Source organism: Gambusia affinis, linkage group LG09 (genome assembly GCF_019740435.1).
Source record: "Gambusia affinis linkage group LG09, SWU_Gaff_1.0, whole genome shotgun sequence".
Lineage (NCBI taxonomy): Eukaryota > Metazoa > Chordata > Actinopteri > Cyprinodontiformes > Poeciliidae > Gambusia > Gambusia affinis.
Genome location: NC_057876.1, coordinates 6,265,080 through 6,286,015, shown reverse-complemented (window position 1 = coordinate 6,286,015; position 20,936 = coordinate 6,265,080). Strand labels below are relative to the sequence as shown.

The 20,936-nt window shown below is 42.5% G+C and overlaps 2 protein-coding genes across 5 annotated transcripts in view; one reads left to right on the top strand and one right to left on the bottom strand.

Annotated features, from left to right (window-relative positions):
* Positions 1–8,479, top strand: part of cnot7 (CCR4-NOT transcription complex, subunit 7) — a 17,518-nt gene extending 9,039 nt beyond the window's left edge. The window contains exon 8 of the transcript XR_006371740.1: positions 8,448–8,479. The gene's annotated coding sequence lies outside the window, so the exon portion shown is untranslated. The remainder of the gene's footprint in view (positions 1–8,447) is intronic.
* Positions 1,181–20,936, bottom strand: zdhhc2 (zinc finger DHHC-type palmitoyltransferase 2). 4 transcript variants are annotated; one of them, XM_044127484.1, is made up of 14 exons: positions 20,611–20,919; positions 16,319–16,345; positions 15,374–15,468; positions 14,459–14,579; positions 14,239–14,308; positions 14,092–14,124; positions 12,664–12,784; positions 12,517–12,555; positions 10,828–10,960; positions 6,404–6,530; positions 2,839–2,931; positions 2,585–2,676; positions 2,222–2,286; positions 1,181–2,148 (listed from the first exon to the last, which is right to left on the bottom strand). In XM_044127484.1, exons 1-13 carry the CDS (start codon positions 20,735–20,737, stop codon positions 2,246–2,248), a joined length of 1,119 nt encoding a protein of 372 aa, XP_043983419.1. In that variant the 5' UTR covers positions 20,738–20,919; the 3' UTR covers positions 1,181–2,148; positions 2,222–2,245. The 4 variants fall into 4 exon arrangements, with proteins under 4 accessions (XP_043983419.1, XP_043983418.1, XP_043983420.1 ...); XM_044127483.1 differs by having other exon boundaries at positions 2,561–2,676; positions 20,611–20,917; XM_044127485.1 differs by lacking the exon at positions 12,517–12,555 and having other exon boundaries at positions 2,561–2,676; positions 20,611–20,936.

Below are 20,936 nucleotides of genomic sequence, written 5' to 3'. Positions count from 1 at the left end.
TGATGTCAGATCACACAGACATCAGTCTTTTATAAAAACCATTTTGTACAATAACAGAATAATAATGGGCTTAACAGAACTTAAAAATTAAAAATTAAACCAAAAGGGCTAAATTACATGTGAACTAAACCACATTTATAACCCAGTTTTCTTATAATCCAGGTAACTTATTGCATGGTTTCTATAATAATAGATTATTATTATTATTATTATTATTATTATTATTATTATTATTAAAATTGTTGGTACGTCTCTATGAATGACAGAAAAGCCCTCAAAAGTCCCTGAAATAACTTGAAAGGGACAAAAATAATAAATGAAAATTTGCTGAAAATTGACCAATAAAAACGAGGCATTACTTTTCATTATCATCCATTCTGACACGTTTCTTATCGTGATATGAAGTTTGATTCATCCTATCAATAAATTCCAAGTAATGTTTGAGAAACCCAAAAGCTGTCCGTATAATCTGAATTAGCTTTACTGTTTTCTCCTCCGTTTGTTCACCGATCGTCAGTAAATATCAACACATTTTATACACGCATTTGGTGATGCCCATCAGACTTCTTTACCTGTAAAGAATCACATTTTATTACTGCTTGTGGGTTCAGAAGCAATAAAAACTTCTTATCACAATAGCCCCACAAAATATGGTGATGCAACTGCAGTCCAAATCTCCTACTCTACTTATGATTTTTCATCAGTATTAAGAATATTATGAATGTTTATGACTGTTGTCATGGAGAGTCGATGACACGTTTAATGCAAAGTTGGCACTTTTAATCGACTTTTAAAGCAACTTTGCATTAAACGTGTCATTATTTACCAAGTGACACTTCATGACATCAGTCATAAACGTTCATGAAGACTCCTTGTTCATAACAGGGGTTATGATTAAGTGTTAAGAACACCCTGTCAAAAAAAATGCGCAACAGTCGTTTGTTCTAGAAACCAAAAATACTCGATAATGTTTAATATTTCTGCCGTGTGTTTTAGGTATTTTCTCACAGGACCCGGCGGCTCAAGGTGAGGTCATACGGTAAACGGATTAAAGCTGTAGCCGCCAATTGTTGCATTGGTGTAAAAGGAGCCCAGACCAAGAACCGAGTGCATGTACTGTAATTTTCAGTAGCCCCTCATTTCTGATGAAAACCTTGAACTCTTCAAACACACCGACACAGAGGATGAGCTCATTTTATTCCCATAAGGCATCTCAACTGTTACATCGCCTGCCTCGCACATCCACGTCGTCTCACAGACAGAAAGATAGAAAAATATAAGTCACAACGAAGCTTTTCAAAGTGTACATTCTTGAAAGTACTATTGAGTTACAGTTTAATAACGTAGTCATTCCCAGTCTAAAGTGACTGTACAAGACATGGTTTTTTTTTTCTCAATAATTCAGCCAAACACTGAACAGTCTCTGCTTTTCGACGGCGGTCGGTCGGTTGTCGCCGGTTGCAGGAAGGTTCCAGGAGGGGAAACAGTCGGGAAGCGTCTGGGCAGCAGATAGACGTGAACTCCAGGCTGTGAGCTCCAGCAGATGTTTCAGTGACATCCTCACTCAGGCCTCTCAGAGTCAAAAGAGCCCTTTTTTAAATAAAATTTTTTTATTACTAATTACTACAAATTTATCTTCTTTTTTATGTCGTTACCAGCATGTGTTTGCGTCGACATCCTGAGATGAGAGCATGCAACTCTTTCACGTTTACAATACCCACCATGATGCGTGTGGAAACGAAAAGAACAGACATTTCACAAGAGAAAGGACTGTAAGAGAGCGCATCAATATCGCTCAGCAATTTTTCATTTTTTTTTCTCGATGTGCCAAAGAATCAGGGGAAACCAGCTGCAGGTGGTTCTTGAACGCAACAGAAAAGAAAAAAGCAGCCGACTGAGTTAGAAAACAAAATGCAGCCCTCTCTCGACTGCATCTCTGTGCTTATTTACATCCAAAGAAGAGCAGATGACTGGAATGCAATCTCCATTTTAAAATTTTTTTTCCCGTCCACTTGACTCTGACGGCAGCGGTAAATCCCAGACTGCTTGTGGGTCGAGTCGCGTTGCGTGACGGCAGAAGTCAGAGGACGTCGCCGCCAGTCACGCCAAGTTCTGATAGGCACAAACACGGAGGAGGGCAGCATTGACCTGGAGGATGGAAACAGTTACTGATGATGATGATGTGGTTTTAATTTTGGCTGTTGGGATTATGTTTACCTACATTTCTGGTCATGTGTGATCATTGTTACGCCTCGTTCTCAATGGTCATCACCGGGTTACAGGCACCTGAACACACACATATACATAAACACACGTAAAACACTCCAGTGAGGTAAAACAAGTAGAAAAGTTGCAGAAGTATTCCTCCCCCTTGAACTTTTCTACACTTTTTCCACTTTAAAAGGAAAATAATCAGCCGAGCAGCTAAGATGCATCATAATTGTGTTGTGTTTATAAAAATCACAATTTATTGAAATCTTGGGTTGCAGCGTCACAAAACGTGGAAGTGTTAAAGGGGTGCAAAGAAAATTTTTGCAAAAATCAGTATCCGTGGCCTTGCCCTTCTTGTCCTTGTTTCCTGCACCTTCACTCTCTGACCAGGAGGGGGTGCTGGCGAGCAGTCGACTCTGGCTCTCTCGGAGGGGTTTGGACGGGAACTGGCGGCCCTCAGCTGCACTACAAAAACAAGAATAAAAAAAATGCAAACAGATACAAACTATTAAAAACTGTGTTTATAAGAAAATAGTTCTGTAAGCTGGGATGAAATCTAAAGTCAATTTTATTTTGTTATTTGTCTGTTTTCCCCTTGCATTTTAAGTGAAAGAGAATTAAAATCACCTCTTGCTGGCTGAGCTGGATCCAGAGGGCGACGACGGCTGTTCAGGATCCAGATTCACCAGGCAGGTCGGGAATGAGCATCCGTCTCCTAAACTGTAGAGACAACACAGGAAGAAGAGCTGCTGATACTGAACATAAAAATCAAATGATCTATTTTAACTCTGGTTATATATTTATTACTTTCACCCTCCTGGGCTGAACTCTCAAAAGAGCTTTATGGGGCAGCAGAAAGTTTTTAGGGAGGCGCCAAAGACTTTGAATTTCTTTATAAAGAATGTAAGCTTTACATTAGAACTTATATTAAACTCAGCATACAGTATACAAACTCAGATATTTGAAAATTCTTAACTTAAATGAGATCTTTATGGGACCAACATGGTGCCATCAGACATGGGACATTTTAAACCTGCTTATGTGTTGTGGGCCAACCTATTAGTTGCATGAGTTAAATGCTTTTTTTTCCTTTTTTTTTTTCTTTGTTCTCTCGGATAGGGCACCAAAACTGACTCTAGCCCAGGGACCCTTATCTCTGTGAATCCGGCCCTGTTCTCTGCACACAAACACACGTAGTTTATGTTCTCTTCTCATTGCATATAAAGAAGCAAAGAGAGAAGCAGAAAATAAAAATCCCCAGATTTATATAATGAACGGAAGATATTACGGAAACTCTGAAAAAAGTAGGTAGCATTAATGATAAAAAAATAAATAAATAAAAGAAGAAGAAGAAGCATCTGTTTCCTGCAGCTTACGTGTTGTGTATGAACGTGACAACAGAGTTCAGTATTTCATCTGCGGCGTTGTATTCACTTCAACGAGAAGTTCCCCGACGCACTCCAATCCTAGATTTTACAGCCGGAGGGAAATCTGGACCTCCTGTACGTCAGCAGTGATACAATCAAGAGTGTTTCTCATTCTGTCAGCAGGAATTAGTGAGGTTGCGGAGCCGCAGCCTCTGTATTGATTGACAGCGGCGATGCTGCTGATGCGGCCGCAGCGCTCCGCCGGGACCTTCGGTCGTTTGGAGCACTTTGTTAGACAGTAAGTGGCCGGGCTGAACACCGACTCCATTCATGCATGTATAAATTATACATCAGTTAGACTGCGTTAGAAAACGGCTGAATTCAAACTTTTACGTCATAATAACAATTTTAGCCAATATATATTTTTAAAAAGGCTATTTTTTTAATGAATGTTGTGGACTGCAACTTTAAGCGAAAGTGAAATGGCACGCGTCTAAATAAATATTTTTACAGACAATAAATACAAAGTGCGACGTTCAAACTCAAATTCAGCCACAGAATCAAAGGCTGGTAAAGAATGTTTTTTTTTTTGTTGTTGTTGTTTTTCCTTTTTCCTTTTCCGTTTTCCCATCTTCGCATGTGCTCCGGTCGACGCGCCGCCGCCGCCATGTTTCACCATGGTGACGGTGTGTGTAGAGCGCAGTGTTAGTGTTTGACCACATTTAGGCCCAATCGAAACATTTGAAGCATATTTTTAGAAGCATGCGTCGTTCTACGACTCCTGCACGGCTTTGCGTTGGTCTATTAAATAAAATCCAATGATATCGGCATTTGTTACGGGATAAAATGTGGAAAAAGTTCAAGGAGCATAAACACTTCAGCAGGGCCCTGCTTATATTCTATGCCGCCAAACAGAGCGTCCACATCTGTACATTATTAGGCTACATCTCAACGAGGATTATAAGGAAAACAGGGGCGGCGGGTGAAGGCGGGTGCCTGACTCGACCCGTCTGGCAGCTTGTAATGTGCATGCAGAGGTTCTTCACCGACTGACAGCATGTGCTGATCCATCTGAACACAAAATCTCCCATCTGCTCATCAAACACGAGTTCGTCTTAAGAGATCACTCGGTGGGAGGTCCAAGATCACGCCGGCGGAGCGCGACGGGGGAAAACTTTGGTCTGACTGCCGCGCCGAAGCATCGTGTGACGCTTCTGACGCCGAGGCCGATCTGGAGCGGAGCGGAGCAGCAGCCAGGCAGAGAATAAAACTGAAACTGTTAGCGGAGGAATAAGGTCAGGGTGATCGGGGCGCTGCCGCGTTTTGTTAGTGGAGCTGGGAACGGTCCCCTTAAAGGGGCAGAAATGAGCAAAGTCACATTTTTATCATCTTGCACCCTCATCAAAAGCACACATGGAGTGTGGCTTTGATTCTTTCATGCATGTTTGAGAAATCCTTTAATCTCCATGGCAACCATTCAGCTGTGAAAAAACGCCTCGTTGGACATTCAAGACGAAGCTCCTCCGAGCTTCCGCCCCTCGGAGCAGCCCTCCCTCACATCGCCTCCACTCAGCTCCTTCAGACTAGCCAGCAGCAATCAGCAAACGTCTGGTGGAACATCTGCTGAGCTCATTATAGGAGCTACTTCTCAGAGCAGCGCTGGTAAAAACGTTGTCAAAGGTTGAATTTAGGAGCCATGTTGTGATGACTTCCTAAAGACGGAGCTTCAGAACGAGGAGGAGCTTCTTAAAGAGACGGAGGCCCAATTTCAAGGCGTTAAAGTACAATATCAAATTTTATTTAAGTCATACTTGATAGATGCCAGTGACGCGCGCTCATGATCCCAGACATTGTGACTCCACAACTGCAGAGTAAGAGACAGTAACAGCGAGCTAGAAATACAGCACAGGTGTCAAACTCCAGTCCTTGGGGGCCACTGCCCTGCAACTTTTAGATGTGCTTCTGCTGCACCACCTAAATAAAATAATTAGGTCATCAAGTTCTCTGGAGAACTGATCTACACAAGGAGGAGGTAATTAAGCCGTTTCATTCCAGGGTTTTGTACCTGTGGCACATCTAAAAACTGCAAGATAGTGGCCCTTGAGGACTGGACTGTATGACACTCCTGCCATACAGTAAAGTCAAGTGCAGCGACATATTTATAGTTTTCTCCTGTTACCACAGCAATCACTTATTAATAATCACAAAATAAACATTAAGCCTAAAACCATACAACTGCAACAGACTGAATGATCTGTTCAATGTGTGGGAAATTTTTAAATTTTTTTGTTTGTTTTTTGTGACGTTGTTGTCAGTTGCTATGGCAACGAGCCTGATACTGAGAGCGAGAAAGATGGTTTTGAGTTGCACTTTAACGGTTTTTCCCTTTGCTGTGGAGAATAGCACGACATTAACAAAATCTACATGTCCAAGTTTGACTGAGGTAACAGAATTATTCTACGGCGGCAGCGCGGCTATTGTGACATGTAAAAGAATTGCCTTTTTGCCCTCCAGCATTGTCCGCATGCGCTAAATTTCCTCATGTAAACAATAACATGCAGGGGGTCTATATTTGTAAATCTGATTTACTTTCATTTTTCTTTAAAATGATGAGTGGCGCACGTTGGCCCAGGGCACCAAATAGGTTAGGGCCGCCCCTGCACTCACACAGACTTAAAGACAAAGAAAACAAAAAAACAGTTCACTTAGCAGTCATGGTTTTGTACTTTGGTTGGAAGCCAGAGTACCCCAAGGGGAAAAAAAAAAAGCATCACAAAAACTTTTCAAACCGTTTGGCTTCAACTGGCTGTGAGGGATGATCGCACCTGGAGGAAACGGGAACAGGCCAGTATTTGGCCTCATCCCCAAACACCTGGAGGAAGTTCTTGGTGAAACCGAGGCTGAAGCCGTTCTTGTCCGTGCCGTGACGAAACACGGGAGCACGCACTGCCTCTGAAACGACAGAGAGAGAGAAAGAGAGAGCGACAGAGGAGAAAAGATGAGCAAACGCATCCTGGTGTTCTGTCTGTCAGTGCTACGTGTCCAAAACCGCATTGAAACCATTTATGTGACGAAACCACAAGAATATCACTTTCTTCATCTGAATATCCAACCTTTTAAAAATATTTTAGATAGAGATGTGTTTGTAAGAATAAAACAGTTTCAGACAGAGGAACAGGTTTTTTTTATTGGAATTAAATTAAACACGGACATCTACAAATACAACTATTTCTGCGCATTAATCCGTTGGATGGTTGTCAGATGCAGCGCAGCCACAACGTGTCCATCAAACTGCGCAGGTCACTGTGCATCTGAAATGACAGGATGTGATTATATATATTAATATTACACTGCTATTACACAGCTTCAATCCCACCTATCGCTACAAACATCTATTTAGCGAGGTTTAATTAAAAAAAATAGTGTAATTAAACTAAAAATATTTTAAAATATAGAGACAAAATGGCCCAAAAACATTTTGTCCTGATTAACCGCCAAACAATGACTTAGTGACATGTGAATAGCAAAATACAGCCATTTATAAATATATTTACAAGCTGCCTGTCATGTAAACTAAAAACATGAAGTAATAATCAAGTAAATAATTTATTTTATTAGGAGTAAAATAAATTAAATAAAGCTTACCGTAATCTTGATGAAAAATGAAGGTAAGCAGTATGTGACATAGCATCGATGTGCGCATGCGCATTACCACAAGGTTCGGATTCATGAGTCGCATAGAAAGGCAGAACACCTGTTGGTTCTACAAAGCGGCTTTAACGTGTTTACGGGCGAATCGTCCACATGGTAGTTTGGCGTCACGGCAACCTATTCTCCCCCCAGATTTTACCCAATATTTTAAAACATAAGTTTACGAAACGTGACTTTCCACTCGGTTATCGCAGAGCCCGGATCCGTTCTAGTCGCTCTCTAGTTTAAGCAGGGAAGTTGAAGTTTCTTCTCAGACTAGATAGGCCTAGAGCAATCATGGAGAGTAAAATGAGTTCCCAGTCTGGAGAGAGCCAGGCCTTCACCATCGACACCCTGAGGGGTATAATCCATCCTCTGCTCCTCAACTTGACCTCAGTGGAGTGGATGCGTCTGGCTACTGGAGGTCCAGCTTGCAGCACCACCTGCACTCTGGTCAAGATTTTTGAAGTCTTTTTACATCCAGCATTCTGGATATCCTCCCAAAAGATCAATGTTCCACCGAAGCCCTCGAGGCGATCGTCGGCAACAAAGTGCCGGAAACGTTCGCAAGTGTTGTGAAGGTCTATGGAGACTTCAGTACCGACCAAACTGAAAGGTTAAACAGGCTTATCGTCAATACAGTCGATACAGTCAGTTCCCCAGACGACCTTATGAGAGGTCCCATGATTCATGACATGGTTGAAGAAACCAAAGTCATAATAAAGTAACTTTTCGTTAGATTGCACGCTTGTGAGGAATCCAAGATCGTAAAGAAAGTTTCCATCTTCTCGAAGATCAGAGCTGAAAGTTCAAAGCTCAAAGATCTTCCAGGGAAGATGAAGGGATTCTTCACAAAATTCTCTCACAAACATTCGGCGAAGGTCGCTCCAACACCACAACAGCAGGAAACTTCTTCCACTGAAAAGATGCCAACACTGGGCAGCCAGGTGGAAGAAGAGACAAAGTCTGCAGGAGATTCTGGCAGTCAGCCAGCCGAAGTCAGAGAGAAAACGTCCCCCATGGAAACCTTTGTTTATCCGGCTGTCCTGTCAACTGAAGGTCTACAGGAAGAGGAACCAGAACCAGAGCCAAGGTTTGATGAAACCTCTCCTGTGGAGACTTTCATTCCTCCAGATGACTTATCTGATGTTGTAGAGCTGGAGAACTGTCCCTCCAAAGGTGTGTGTGTGTGTGTGTGTGTGTGTGTGTGTACACATACAGGTGTTAAAACTGAAGCAAACATTTGGGGTGGACTTTGTTCTTCCAGGACAACTGTCAGATTTGGATTGGGAGGAATTTGAACCGGCCATTAAAGCTTCAGCTTTCCTCTTCTCTCTTCGGGACGTTCGTAACATTCATGAACGGCTCTTAGAGGAAGTTTGGGCTGAAGTTCAGGGGAACAAACTGATGGTGACCCAGAAATAATCTCCATTCACAGCCAGAAGATTGTTGAGGTTATTTGTTAAAAACTTAGGGGATCCGGTCCAGTTGTGGGAAGTTTGCTTCTTTCAGACAACGTGGATCTGGACAGAACAGTTGTGGTGTCAGTCTTAAAATATCTTAGAAGACCTGCAGAGAAACTGTCCATAGTTTCATGTTTTTTCTAAGGCCAGGGTGAAGTCATCTCCAAACCCTTTGAGTAAACAGACACGTGTGTGAAGTCCAGCCCACCTGTGCAGAGTCCAGTCAGCCAAGAGGAGACCGACCTGGATGGAACTGAGTCTTCTGAAGCATCTGTGGTTGAGGAACTCTTCTGTGGAGATCATGCAGGAGATTAAGCAACGTAAGGTTTTGGTGCAAATGGAAAATGTCCAGCAAAAATCCCTGAGGAGACGACTCCCACTGAAGTTGAATCAGAAGAACGTGTTCCAGAGTCCGACAGCCAACAGGAGAAAAACTTCTTCGGGGGAGACTGAAGAAGTGAAGATGACAAAAATGGCCGTGAGAACCCTTGTCAGTGATCTTTTCAGGACTGTTGAAAAATCAGGACTGAGATACCCTGCAGAAAAACTTCATGCTAATGTTAGCGTAAAATGCTTTCAGTAGCATGTCAGGTATCAATAGCATGTTGACTTACATTGAGTTACAACACTCAGTATGCTGAACATAGCTAATAAATGAAAACTCAGCAAAAATGAACACCGGCTCTGCTCACACGTCCGACTGACGAAGCGACTCCGGGTCAGCAGGGGGAGCCCTAACAACCATCGCTCTGTGAAATTCCTCTGAACCAAAGCGTCTTTGTTGTGTGGCTCTCGCGGCTGTTTCGCCAGGTGTGAGGTTTTGTCTTTCTGGACGCCGTATCGGTGTCCCTCTCTAAGCGGCTTACGGCTCTGAGCCGCGCGTCTTTGAGCGATGCATGCTGTAACACACTCCTCTGGGTAATCCGCTCTCCTCGACGCTCCGAGACAACGCGTGCCACTGTGCGCTTCTAATGAGAAACGAAAAAAATATAGAAATATAGTTCAAAACTCTCCTTCATCTCCTACGCGTCAAGGAGGACAGATGTAACCGGAGATCCTGGCCAGGGCCGAATTTAGAGGAATGAGGGCCCCTGGGCTGGAGCAGGTTTTGGTGCGCTAGCCCAAAAAAAAATAAAAATAAATAAAATAAAATAAAATAAAATAGCTCCTGCAATTCACTAACTGATGGAGGCTTTGTTTAAAACATCCGACTGATTGCGCAGAGTTGGTGTCAAAAATATGTGCTGTATTGTCATAGATTTTCAAATAATTTAGTGTTGAAGTTCACAAAAATGTTTCAATATTTATATATAATAAAATATTATATTTAAAAAACTCAACATTCTTTTTTCACCATGAAAAGCAGTTGATCCGACTTTAAAAAACTGAGTTCATTTATTGCAGGTAATCAAACTAAGCTTATAAAAAAATAAATATATTAAGTTTATTCAGTTGTCAGGTTAATTAATTAAGTTAATTAAGTTTGACTAACTTGACTGCACATGATATATTTTAATGTTGGAGCGACTTCCTCTTTTCAATAGGCTGTAGCTCAGAGAATTAATAGACTTTGAAATACTTTTGTTATTTTATAAATCACTGAGAGGCTCAGCACCAAAACACATTAAAGATCTGCTGTTTCTGTTTGAACCTTCCAGACCCTTTAGGTCTTCTGGTTCTGGTTCTGCTCTGCATCCCCAGAACCAGAATCAGACATGATTCAGCTTCTATGCACCACGAATCTGGAACAAACTTCAAAACATAGAGATCCTTGAAATCAAGGCTAAAACCCCTTATTTATTTAGAGCTGATGTTTGATTAATAATGGAATCACTGATTAACATACTTAACATATATTTTCTGATTATTCTTGATTTTGATGATGGCAATTGACAAATTGTAACGTTTGCTTCTGGTTTCCTAACAGATTTTTGTGTAATATTTTTATCATGGAAAAACACAAATAAATAAAATAATAATAAAATAAATAAAATAAAAAAGTGTCCCTCCTCCCCCGCCCTCGTCCAAAACCTGCGGCTCTGGGTTGCCGCCCGGTCTGGCCCAGATGTTGGCTGTCGCTGAAAACAAACACTCACCCAGCGTGGATCTGTTCTTGCAGACGAGCCAGCAGTGATAAATGAAGAGGGAAGCCAGGCTGACGGAAAACATGGAGGCCGAGAAGAAGAGGAACAGGATGTGGAACTTCGCCTGGGTGTCCGGGAGGCCCTTCTGGGGAGGAAGACGGAGAACGTTACCATAAACCCGCTGGTCCTGAGGGGCAGAGGACTGTCTGGACCTACGGGAATTAGAGATTCAGTGTCCTACAGAGTCCCTGTGGAAGCCCAGCTCCAAAAGGAAAAAACCTTAGTTAGCAGATATTATCTTTTTAAATATGAGCAATGAAGCCATAATTAAAAGTGCCATTATTAAAGATTACAAACTGTCATGTTAATGAGTCAAAGAGTTCCTATTGAGGAGTTTACATACAACCATGCTCCTGTTTCTGTGTAGAAGAATTAAATAAAAGAACTTCACTGAAACATAAAGCAAGAATTGGATAAATAAGTTTGAAACCGTAGCGCACTTTTATGTTATACATACGGATCAAATAAATACAAATCCATACCAATGACATGCTAAATGTGTGGTGTTTTTTTTGTTTGTTTGTTTGTGTTTTAGTTGGGATTTTTTGCCCATCAATGAGTTTCTGGTTAAAGTTCTTACAAGACATTTGAACTCTCCTCTTGGCAGAAATGGTAGAGATTTGTGTAACTTCAGCTCATCCTGTCGATGCTAAATACCTTAGAATTCAAGGTATTTAGCAAATGGTTAATTAGCTTAGCATATCTTGTGTTTAGTGCAGCAGTCCTGTTAGCCGTGCACGTGTTAGCATCCAGCAAAAACTAAAATTAGCTTTAAGCCACCGCAGCTCTACCTAATGTTGCGACTGAAGATGTTCGGCTTTGTCCTTTGTTCTTCAAATTGAGACAAACTGCATCATCATCACTGACCAGTAAGACCAGTGAGACTTACAGAAGCAATGAGCATTATTTTAAACACACTCCATCATTCAGTACAAGCTAAATGAGGCAAGCATGCATTTGCTCACCAGCAAGCTACTACTTAGCATGTGCTAATTAGCCATCCGGATGACATTAAATTACTGCCTCCTTATGTAAAAAAAATAAATAAATAAGCTCATTGTCAATAATTATGACTGATTACTAACTGATAATATCATAACAGGCTGTGATATCTAAAGTGTATGTTTATGATTAGAGCTCAGCATCCAAGAGCTTTGACAGTGTTTAATAAAAACAGTAATAACTGTGAGATGCAATCTCATAGATATAGCATACTTAATAATTAGGTTGTTTTTTCTGTTAATTCCTTTAAATTGCTGTTGAAAATGGGCTTCCATAGAGTTCTTTACACAGTGACAGACAAGTCTGGTTCCCCTGAACAGAATCTCTTTCGCCGTCGAGCGTAACTATGAGCTGTTTCTGACGGGCCGTCCTGCCCTTTACTGTCAGCTGAAACAGGCCCCTCCATCTATATTCCAGATGGCGTGACGCTCCCTTCCAAAACTCGGCAGGTATTCGGTGAAAACCCCCGTCTGCCTCTAGCAGAGAGACGTTCTCAATGTCACTGACTGCAGCACGGCAGCCAAACGCAGCTCAAACAGAAAGCTTAAAAAAAACATTTCAGGGGGAGCTCAAACGTTTGCGTGCCACTGTTTCTAGTTTCTAATTTAGTGCATCGCTAACCAGCCGCGTGGTTCGTACCAGGTACTCTCTCAGACGGAAATGTGCTCTGCCTCCAGCCTTGTAAACAAGATCAAACGTCACATTATGAAAAAAAAAACAACAAATAGTACACTCTGCTGTTTTGTGCGTTTTACAGGATGGATGTGCCGATTTATCTGTACTTACAGTCCAGAACTTGATGAAGTATTGGAGATCTGTGGCGGTGATAAAAAGGCAGTAAAGTAGAGAGTACGCCAGGAACAGCATGAAGAACTTGTAGTTGGAGAATCCCACACAGTTGTTCACCCTGCAGACAGACGATGAAGAAAGGCCGTTAGCAATAACCCAGACGCTTAAACATCCCCGAACGAGACGCTAAGCAACACATTTGCTGTCCTGTTGTCGTTTTAGTTTATCCTGCTGGATTATTTGCTGGTTGGTGAGCAAACAGAGGGTCATCTGAACGATTGTTTTGGTTAAAACGCAGCAGAGGGCAGATCACGTTCAGGTTGAACGATGACTCAGCTTGGATGCGTTTGAATTGTTGTAATAATAGTGTGTTTGCAAAAGTAGCGATATGCATTTTCCACATTTTGTCACAAAACACGTTAAGTTCTTGTCACAGGTTCTCATTTGGATTTAGGTGCGGACTTTGACTGGGCCATTTTGTGCCTTTATCCACTTGTAGCTCGCTGAAGACTGTGAATTTTGGGGTTCTGTTACCTTTTCATAACTTGTGGAGTTTTCTTCTCTCTAACAAATCTTTAAGAAGAGCTGGATTTACACTCAGGTGAAATTATTAGACTCCAATTTAGAATTTTATGTGTAAGAAAAGGAATAATGCATCTTTTCCTCACAGATTCCAGCTATGTACTATTTTGTGATTTTCTTTCACATACAAAGTTGTGCCAGTGGTGCCCACAAGTGAGGGGCTAGGGGGGACCCTGGCCCCTTCTTGAAAAATGTCGGCCACCCTGCTGGGCCCCCCCACAAAGGAATCATAGAAAGGCATGCAGAGTTATAATTGAGTAGTTTTGAAAAAATGAAAATATGAAAAAACAGAAAATATGGGGAAAAAATATATGGATTTTGGACTGAAACAAATGTTCAGATAGGGTGAAGACAAGGGGAAGTAGCAGCGTAAGTAGATCGATATTATGCAGGTGTCTCAATTTAGCCAAAACACGACTTGAGCAATTACGCTGTGAGGTAAAACCAGATAAAACCAGATAAATAAATCCAGAAAATAAAAAAATATAACTGTACATGTGTACACATATATTAATATATATATATGTATATATATATATATATATATATATATATATATATATATATATATATATATATATATATATATGTATAGTTTTCATTTTCTTTTCTTTTTAGCCTTTCCCTCCCTAAAAATCTTTCTGGCTCGGTCTCGTCACCCCTATAAAAGTTTCCGAGAGCCGCCACTGGCAGTTGCAATATGACAAACTGTGGAAAAGCTCACGGGGTGTGAACACTTTCACAAGGCTCTGCGCACGGCGATACGGAAAACCCCTGCTAGTCTGAACGCAAACGTAAATAGTTTCGTCTACGTTGGCGTCGGGGCGACGGTGCGGTACATACCAGGGGCAGTGGTGATCCATCTTCAGGATGCATCTGCAACACAACACGAGTCGACATCAGTGTAATTAAATTGGACTCCTCCTGTCAGCATGCTGTCGTGCTATATTGTTATATGATCTGTGCGGCGGAGGTGCGGGGGAGGCGTACTTATCGCAGACTGAACAATGGTGGCATCGATCGGGCTTCAGCAGCTGGCAGCGGTCACAGAAACGAATCGCTGAGGAGACACAGTCAGTTCAATCACTCAGTAATCAGCCGCCGCGGCCTCTCTTAGCACTTGACCCAAAGAGGCCAAGCCGGGCTGGGCTGAGTATTTTTTGGCAGTTACGGAACCCCGTAAGGCTTGTTCGTGGAGCGTGTCGTTTACCTCCGGAGTTGGTGCGCGTGTAGATGGGCAGATCCTTGGCTATTCTCCTCAGGATCTCCTGCTGGGACTCTCCGCGATCTTCGCGCTCCAGCAGCTCCTTGTCAGAGTGGGACAGCTGGAACTACGCGGGGCAGAGGGGAGAGAGAAAGCTCAGCCCTCTGATCCGCTTGTGCCATTGCTGATAAAAACACCCCCAAAAACTATGCGACTGAACATCCATCCATCCATCCATCCATCCATCCATCCATCCATCCATCCATCCATCCATCCATCCATCCATCCATCCATCCATCCATCCATTTTCTGTTCATCCTTTGTCCCTAATGGGGTCAGGAGGGTTGCTGATGCCTAGAGGCGGGTTCACCCTGGACAGGTCGTCAGTCTGTCGCAGGGCAACACAGAAAACATACAGGACAAACAACCATTCACACACACAGGGAGAATTTAGAGAGACCAATTAACCTGACAGTCATGTTTTTGGACTGTGGGAGGAAGCCGGAGAACCCGGAGAGAACCCACCATGCACAGGGAGAACATGCAAACTCCATGCAGAAAGACCCCGGGCCGGGAATCGAACCCAGGACCTTCTTGCTGCAAGGCAACAGCTCTACCAACTGCGCCACTGTGCAGCCCTGCGATTGAACAGTGGAAACAAATAACCGAGATGATAACAGGCGGCGCAGAGAGAATTTATTAAGATGGACGAAACCTCCACTGATCAATCCATTACGTCTCATAAGGAGGAATCTCATATGTGAGCCAACGCAGAGGTGAAATGTGTTCACTCTGCGGTCAGAATCACAGTCATTAAAGTGCAGCTGCTTCAGGCACTCCCACCAGGAAGTATTATTAGTCTAAACAAAGCGCTCAATAACATGGGGGGGGCGTTTCATCATCCCGACCGGACGCACTCACCTCCTTCAGGGGGTTCATGGGTTTGGTGAAGATGGTCTGCCAGTACGCCCACACGAACATGATGAAGATGGCGTGGTAGGCCAGCAGGTAGACGACTGCAAGCAGACCGACAGGAACAACAGTCTGTGTGTGTGTGTGTGTGTGTGTGTGTGTGTGTGTGTGTGTGTGTCCACAGCAGGAATTTCTAGAGTGTTACCACGCCTTCTGCTTCAGAGGAGAAACCTCAGTTATTACACAGTTATTAGCATTCAATGCCTGGTATTCATGGTGGCTGTTCACTGTTAAACTCAGCGCTAACACTTATAGATGGCTAAAAAATAGTTTATATGTTATCCAATCATCTATAAACACTTTATAAATCATTAATAACTGTTTATTGTGCATTAATTAAGGGTGAGAAGGAGAGTATATGCTAAAGAATTATGTTCACAAGGTAATTCAAAATGTTTAACAACTCGATATAAATTATATTAGTGAACTGACTTGGTTCACTATTACCTTGGCAAGAAACGGGTAGATTTTGTCTCGAGAGGTTTTTTTTTTTTTTTAAAGTTGTTTCAAAGAAACATTTTTTTCCAGTGCATGATGCTGTTTGTTCTATGAAGTCCTCACAAACATCTCTGTAACATGACAAAACAAGGAAATGTCTACGGGGTGTGAATACTTTGGGAAGCTTTACCTAAAGCTTTATCGTGGCTCAACAACCGAAAAACCCCCAAAAGAAAACAGGTGATCCAACCTAAACATGTTGCGTTAACTGGTCACAAATGACAAAATTATGTTAATCCAAGTCAATTTATTAAACTGTCATGTTAGATAAATGTAAATAAAGTACGTTTGATCAATTTAATTCAATTAATTGTGACCAACTATCAGATTATTTTCGAAGTTGGAGCTCCGTCCTCTTTCTTCGACTGGGAGAATATTGTTTCGTAGATCTCTTACCCTTTTCTCCTGTGTCCTCGATGGATTCTGGAAAACAAACCATGACAAAAAAGACGGTCAGCGTGAGAAAATGTGCTGTGGGTGAGCGCAGCGCTGCTGTAGGAAGAGTCAAGCGTTTTGACTTCAGAGCGGTGGAAGTGAATAAACGCTGAGCTGGTGGAGCCTTCGGTTCCTGAGCGCAGTTCGGTCAGACACAAAATCAATATGCAACACGCCAGTCGGTTTGACGCACTGAGGCTGTCGGAAAATGTGCCTCTAATATCATTCGTTGAGAAAACCTGGCGCAGACGCGTGAACGCCTAGTTTGGTGGTGAGCTGTAGGAGGAATAGTGAACGCGGTTAATAGAATACATCGGCGGCCCTCTGCAGGAAAGAAAACGTGTGTGAGGCTGAAGGGGTCAGTATAATCTAAAATCAACTCTTTTTTATCTTTTAAATCATGTTATAATGTTATTCCCTGACATGTTGCCTTGATTCTTTCATGCTTGTTTGAGAAAGCCTATAATCTCCATGGCAACCACACAGCTGTGAAAAACGCCTGGTTGGTCCTAGCCCCGCCTTTGAAGACGAAGCTCTTCCTCCTTCAGAGCTTCCCCCTCAACAGAGGAGCCCCCTCCCGTGACTCTCCCACTCAGCTCCTTCGGACTAGCCAGCAGAAATTAGCAAACACCTGGTGGAACTGATCATCTCACCATAGAAGCCACTTCTCAATGCAACACAGGTAAAAACGTTTCATAAAGGGTAATAGAAGAGCCATGTTGTGACAACTTCCCGAAGGCAGAGCTTCAGAAAGAGCAGGAGCTTCTTAAAGAAACAGAGGCCCAATTTCAAGGTGTTAAATTACAAAGCCAAATTTCATTTAAGCAATATTTGAGATGGCAGTTTTATAACAATTGAAGTTAACATACTTGATTGTGCTATAAAGTGGCACCATGTGCCTGGTAAAACATACAATGCCGCTCCTTTAAAGGCCGTTGCAGGGATGTTGTGTTGACATGACTGCAGAAGCAATAGGAAGGCGTTCTGTTTTTGATCTCCGACAACCAAATTGCCACCTGATGTAGGCGCTCAGTTCAAAGGCTGATGCTGTTTGGTATCGGTATGGCGGAAAGTGGGTCGACCGCAGATTTCTGGAGGCGAGTTATTCAGACCAGACAATGGGATTAAGTGATCGGACCAGCATCAGCTGATGATACTTTCACACAACCAACTCTGTGTGTCCTGTCTGCTGCTGAGTGAGAGGGGGGTGGCCCCCGGAGCAGCTGCTTGTTGTTTTCATCTGTGTGACCTGAATGCATCACAATTTCAGTCTTGTGACGAGGCATGCGAAGGAACACGGCTTACAGAAGAAGAAGTAGAAGAAGGGGGAAAAAAGCCTGCTGATGAAGGGTTTATTTTGGATTTTCCTCCAGCGTTCACTGATCTGTAATAAAGGGTTGATTCTGTGAAGAAGGTTAATATTTCGGGAACAAGCTGTCAGAACATCCTCTCCTCTCTCATTAGACCGTCTCCATTTCATCCCTCCAGCCCACTTTGGGATTTGTTTTTGACTCTCCTTCCACGCGCTCTGACTTCTCGCTGCCAAATGGAGCGCGAGCGAGACATCCTAGAAAACCATTACTATCCGGGTCAACCCTGTAAACTCAGGAAGCCCGGTACGAGCGTGCACAGAAAAGCCATTAGGGGTCCGGCTTTTTTGCCAGCAGATAATGCTGATTGTGTCTGTGCTGGTGGATATAAATTTGGACGGCGGGTGTAGGGTGAGCACATGAGCCTGAAGCTTTCACTGTAAGACTTTAAGCTGGTGATGATGAAGTGGCAGAGGGAGAATCAGATGGTCTAATCCGTTTCTTAGATCCCGTCACGCTGCATCGGTCGACCAAGTGCGCCTCAAGCACACTGGTTTATTGTCCTGTGGTTTATGTTTTTACAACAGCATATAAAACTGCAGATGCTAGCATATGACTGTCATCATGTAATGAAGGCGGTAATTGAATGTTGGGGCTTTTTAGCTAATATTAAGCACTATCGGTTAACTATTAATCCAAAGTAACAACAACAACTGTTAAAACGGTTAAAAAGTAAAACAAATATCACCCCGCTCATTTTGATCATTGTTGGGGAAACCTAACGAGTCTTCCTGTTCCACATTAGGCCGGGCAAAGTTTTTTTTAACTTTTTTTGTTTTCCACCTTTGAAATTCATCGGTTTCCATAGTCAAGAATGACATCAGCACACCAGAACCGCCATCTTGTTTTACAGATTCTATTTTTATTTGGTCTTGAATATTAGGATCAGGCTAATACTTTCTTTTTCTTTTTAAATTACAAGAAAGAAAGGCGTGACATTAGAAGAATACAGTCGTAATATCACCTGAATGACTTCGTGATTTTATGAGAACTCCAACATAAAAAACAACAATTAAAAAGAGGAGTTAGGCATTTTGTGAAGTTATACTTTGGTATACATATATGTACGTATACTTTGGTTCATATGATCCTTAATAGAAATACCTAATCTTTTAACCCATTGGTATCAAATTATAGCGAATAATTTGGAGTTTGGAACCTCTGAGCAAACAACCGAGTCTGTTTTGAGCAAAGAACCACATGGACTGATGTTAGATGTTGATGGATGTATCAAAGCATTTTTCTCTCAGAACATTCTTAGAATTTTGTTGTTTGGCTAAATTATTGTAACAACTCCAAAAAAATGTGTTGTCCGACCTTAATACGCTTTCAAACCACTCTCAGAAGAGATGATTTTTCAAAAAAGCCACATTTTGAAAATATTCCCTAACATTTTCTTCTTTTAGAAACAAAGGCGAGAAAAGAAAAGCAGATTCAAATCGGACGTCAGACCTCACTGAACAGCTTCGCGTTTTGTCACATCACAACTACAAACTCGAGCGGCCTGAGCTGACCTTCATCCGAACCACCAGCCTCTCACAGTGTGAAGCTTGGTGGTGGCAGCATCATGCTGTGGTGCGGCTTTTCTTCAGACGTGACAACTGATCACGATGCGCTCTACGAGTGTGAACTTCATGGGATGGCGGAAAGAAAAAGTCCATTGTTGAGAGGAGCTGCACAATAGGGTTAGCCTTCAGGTTAAGGTTACCCTAACCTCTAATTGTACATTAGTATTCAATACAGACTAAACTACATTTTCCTCATTCTTTTTCCAACCTCTGTCACAATGTCCCATACCCAACCTGAAAATGAGCATGTGGTTTGAGGGCGGTCACAGGCACAAAGAAACATCGTCATGCGGAATATAAATGCAAAGCTCTGGAAATATAATATCCTATGAAAGATAGCATCAAGCTAGTCCTTTATGGCTGTGACAACTGAGATTTGCAATTTTGTCTCAAGCCATGCACTAAGCAATATGTGGAGGAAGGTGAGAGAGAGAGAGAGAGAGGTAGCTTGAAAGTAAGCAAAGCGGTGGCTGTATCATGCTGTGGGGACGTTTCAGGAGTCCTGGTAAGAGCTAAGAGGTAAATGCTGCAAAAGGTGCAGGTTCACCTTTACCGTCCAGTGTGAAAACAACACCAACCATACAGTCTTCAGATTTTTATCTACAAAAGGTTTTGATAACATTTAATCCCTTCCCTTACACGTCGCTGTCAGACACTACTTTCTGTTGGTCTATGAAAGGAAAAACCGCAGTAAAGGACATTGAAGCTTGTGGTTGAAATGTGACAAACAGCTCAGAGGATCTGAAACCTTTTTCCAGGCGCAATTCTTAAGCCTTGAACAGACATTCAGATATTCATTTCGAGGCTTAAGGAAAGACTAAAGATGGACCAGAATTGTACTCATTTAAAAATATTGTTTATTTCACTGTTGAACTTAACTTTATATTTTAATGAACCGTTAAAGGCCCTTCTAGGGAGGAGTGTTGTGAATTAGCTACGCCTATGTTCGCTGTGACATACATTTATATCCGTCAATATCAAATAAACAACGAAATAATTAAAACATTGAACTCTAATAAAAGAACATTTTAAATGTCAATTGACTGACTTTCATTACAGTATTACTGCTATTAATACCCATCCCCTGTTGGGGTCTAGGGGACCTAAGCAGCTTTGTTTGCTTATGCCTGAGCCCCAGTTTGCCTCTGCACCATTAATAGAGAAAAGCAAAACAGTCTCGGACCCAAAACAAAAATGAAACCCGTTTTTTCCTCCTCAATAACAAAAGAGACAAAATACCAGACAGAGATATTCCCCTTTCTACATCCCCCACAGACACACACACACATCCTTATAGTACCCAGCCGGCTCTTACCTATGCAAAGCTGCAAGACATAGGCGTAGTAGGACCACGCCACTATGAGGGCGATGAACAGGACCGGGATCCAGTAGAGGACTCTCTGACAGCCCCGCTTGATGCTCCGTGGACCCGACGGCGCCATGGTCTACGACGAACCGATCATCGTACCGTGCGCATTCGAGTGCTGCTCCTCTTCTCCCGCTTCTTCTCGTAGGAGCCGTCACTGCATCGTGGCTCCGAGTGTGATCATCAGACTCACCGGGAGCTCAGTCGCAACATCCCCGCCGGGCTCCCTCCTCTGATGCCTCTCTGCCGCACCGCCCACCCTCCCCTCTCTCTCT

What these genes read in the sequence shown, in the direction of transcription:
- zdhhc2 (XM_044127483.1), bottom strand. Translation starts at nt 20,737, where the DNA reads ATGGCGCCGTCGGGTCCACGGAGCATCAAGCGGGGCTGTCAGAGAGTC. An exon ending in ACTTCATCAAGTTCTGGACT is followed by an intron (nt 12,556 to 12,663) that starts GTAAGTACAGAT and finishes CTTGTTTACAAG; the next exon opens with GCTGGAGGCAGAGCACATTT. An exon ending in TCCAGCTCAGCCAGCAAGAG is followed by an intron (nt 2,677 to 2,838) that starts GTGATTTTAATT and finishes TTGTTTTTGTAG; the next exon opens with TGCAGCTGAGGGCCGCCAGT.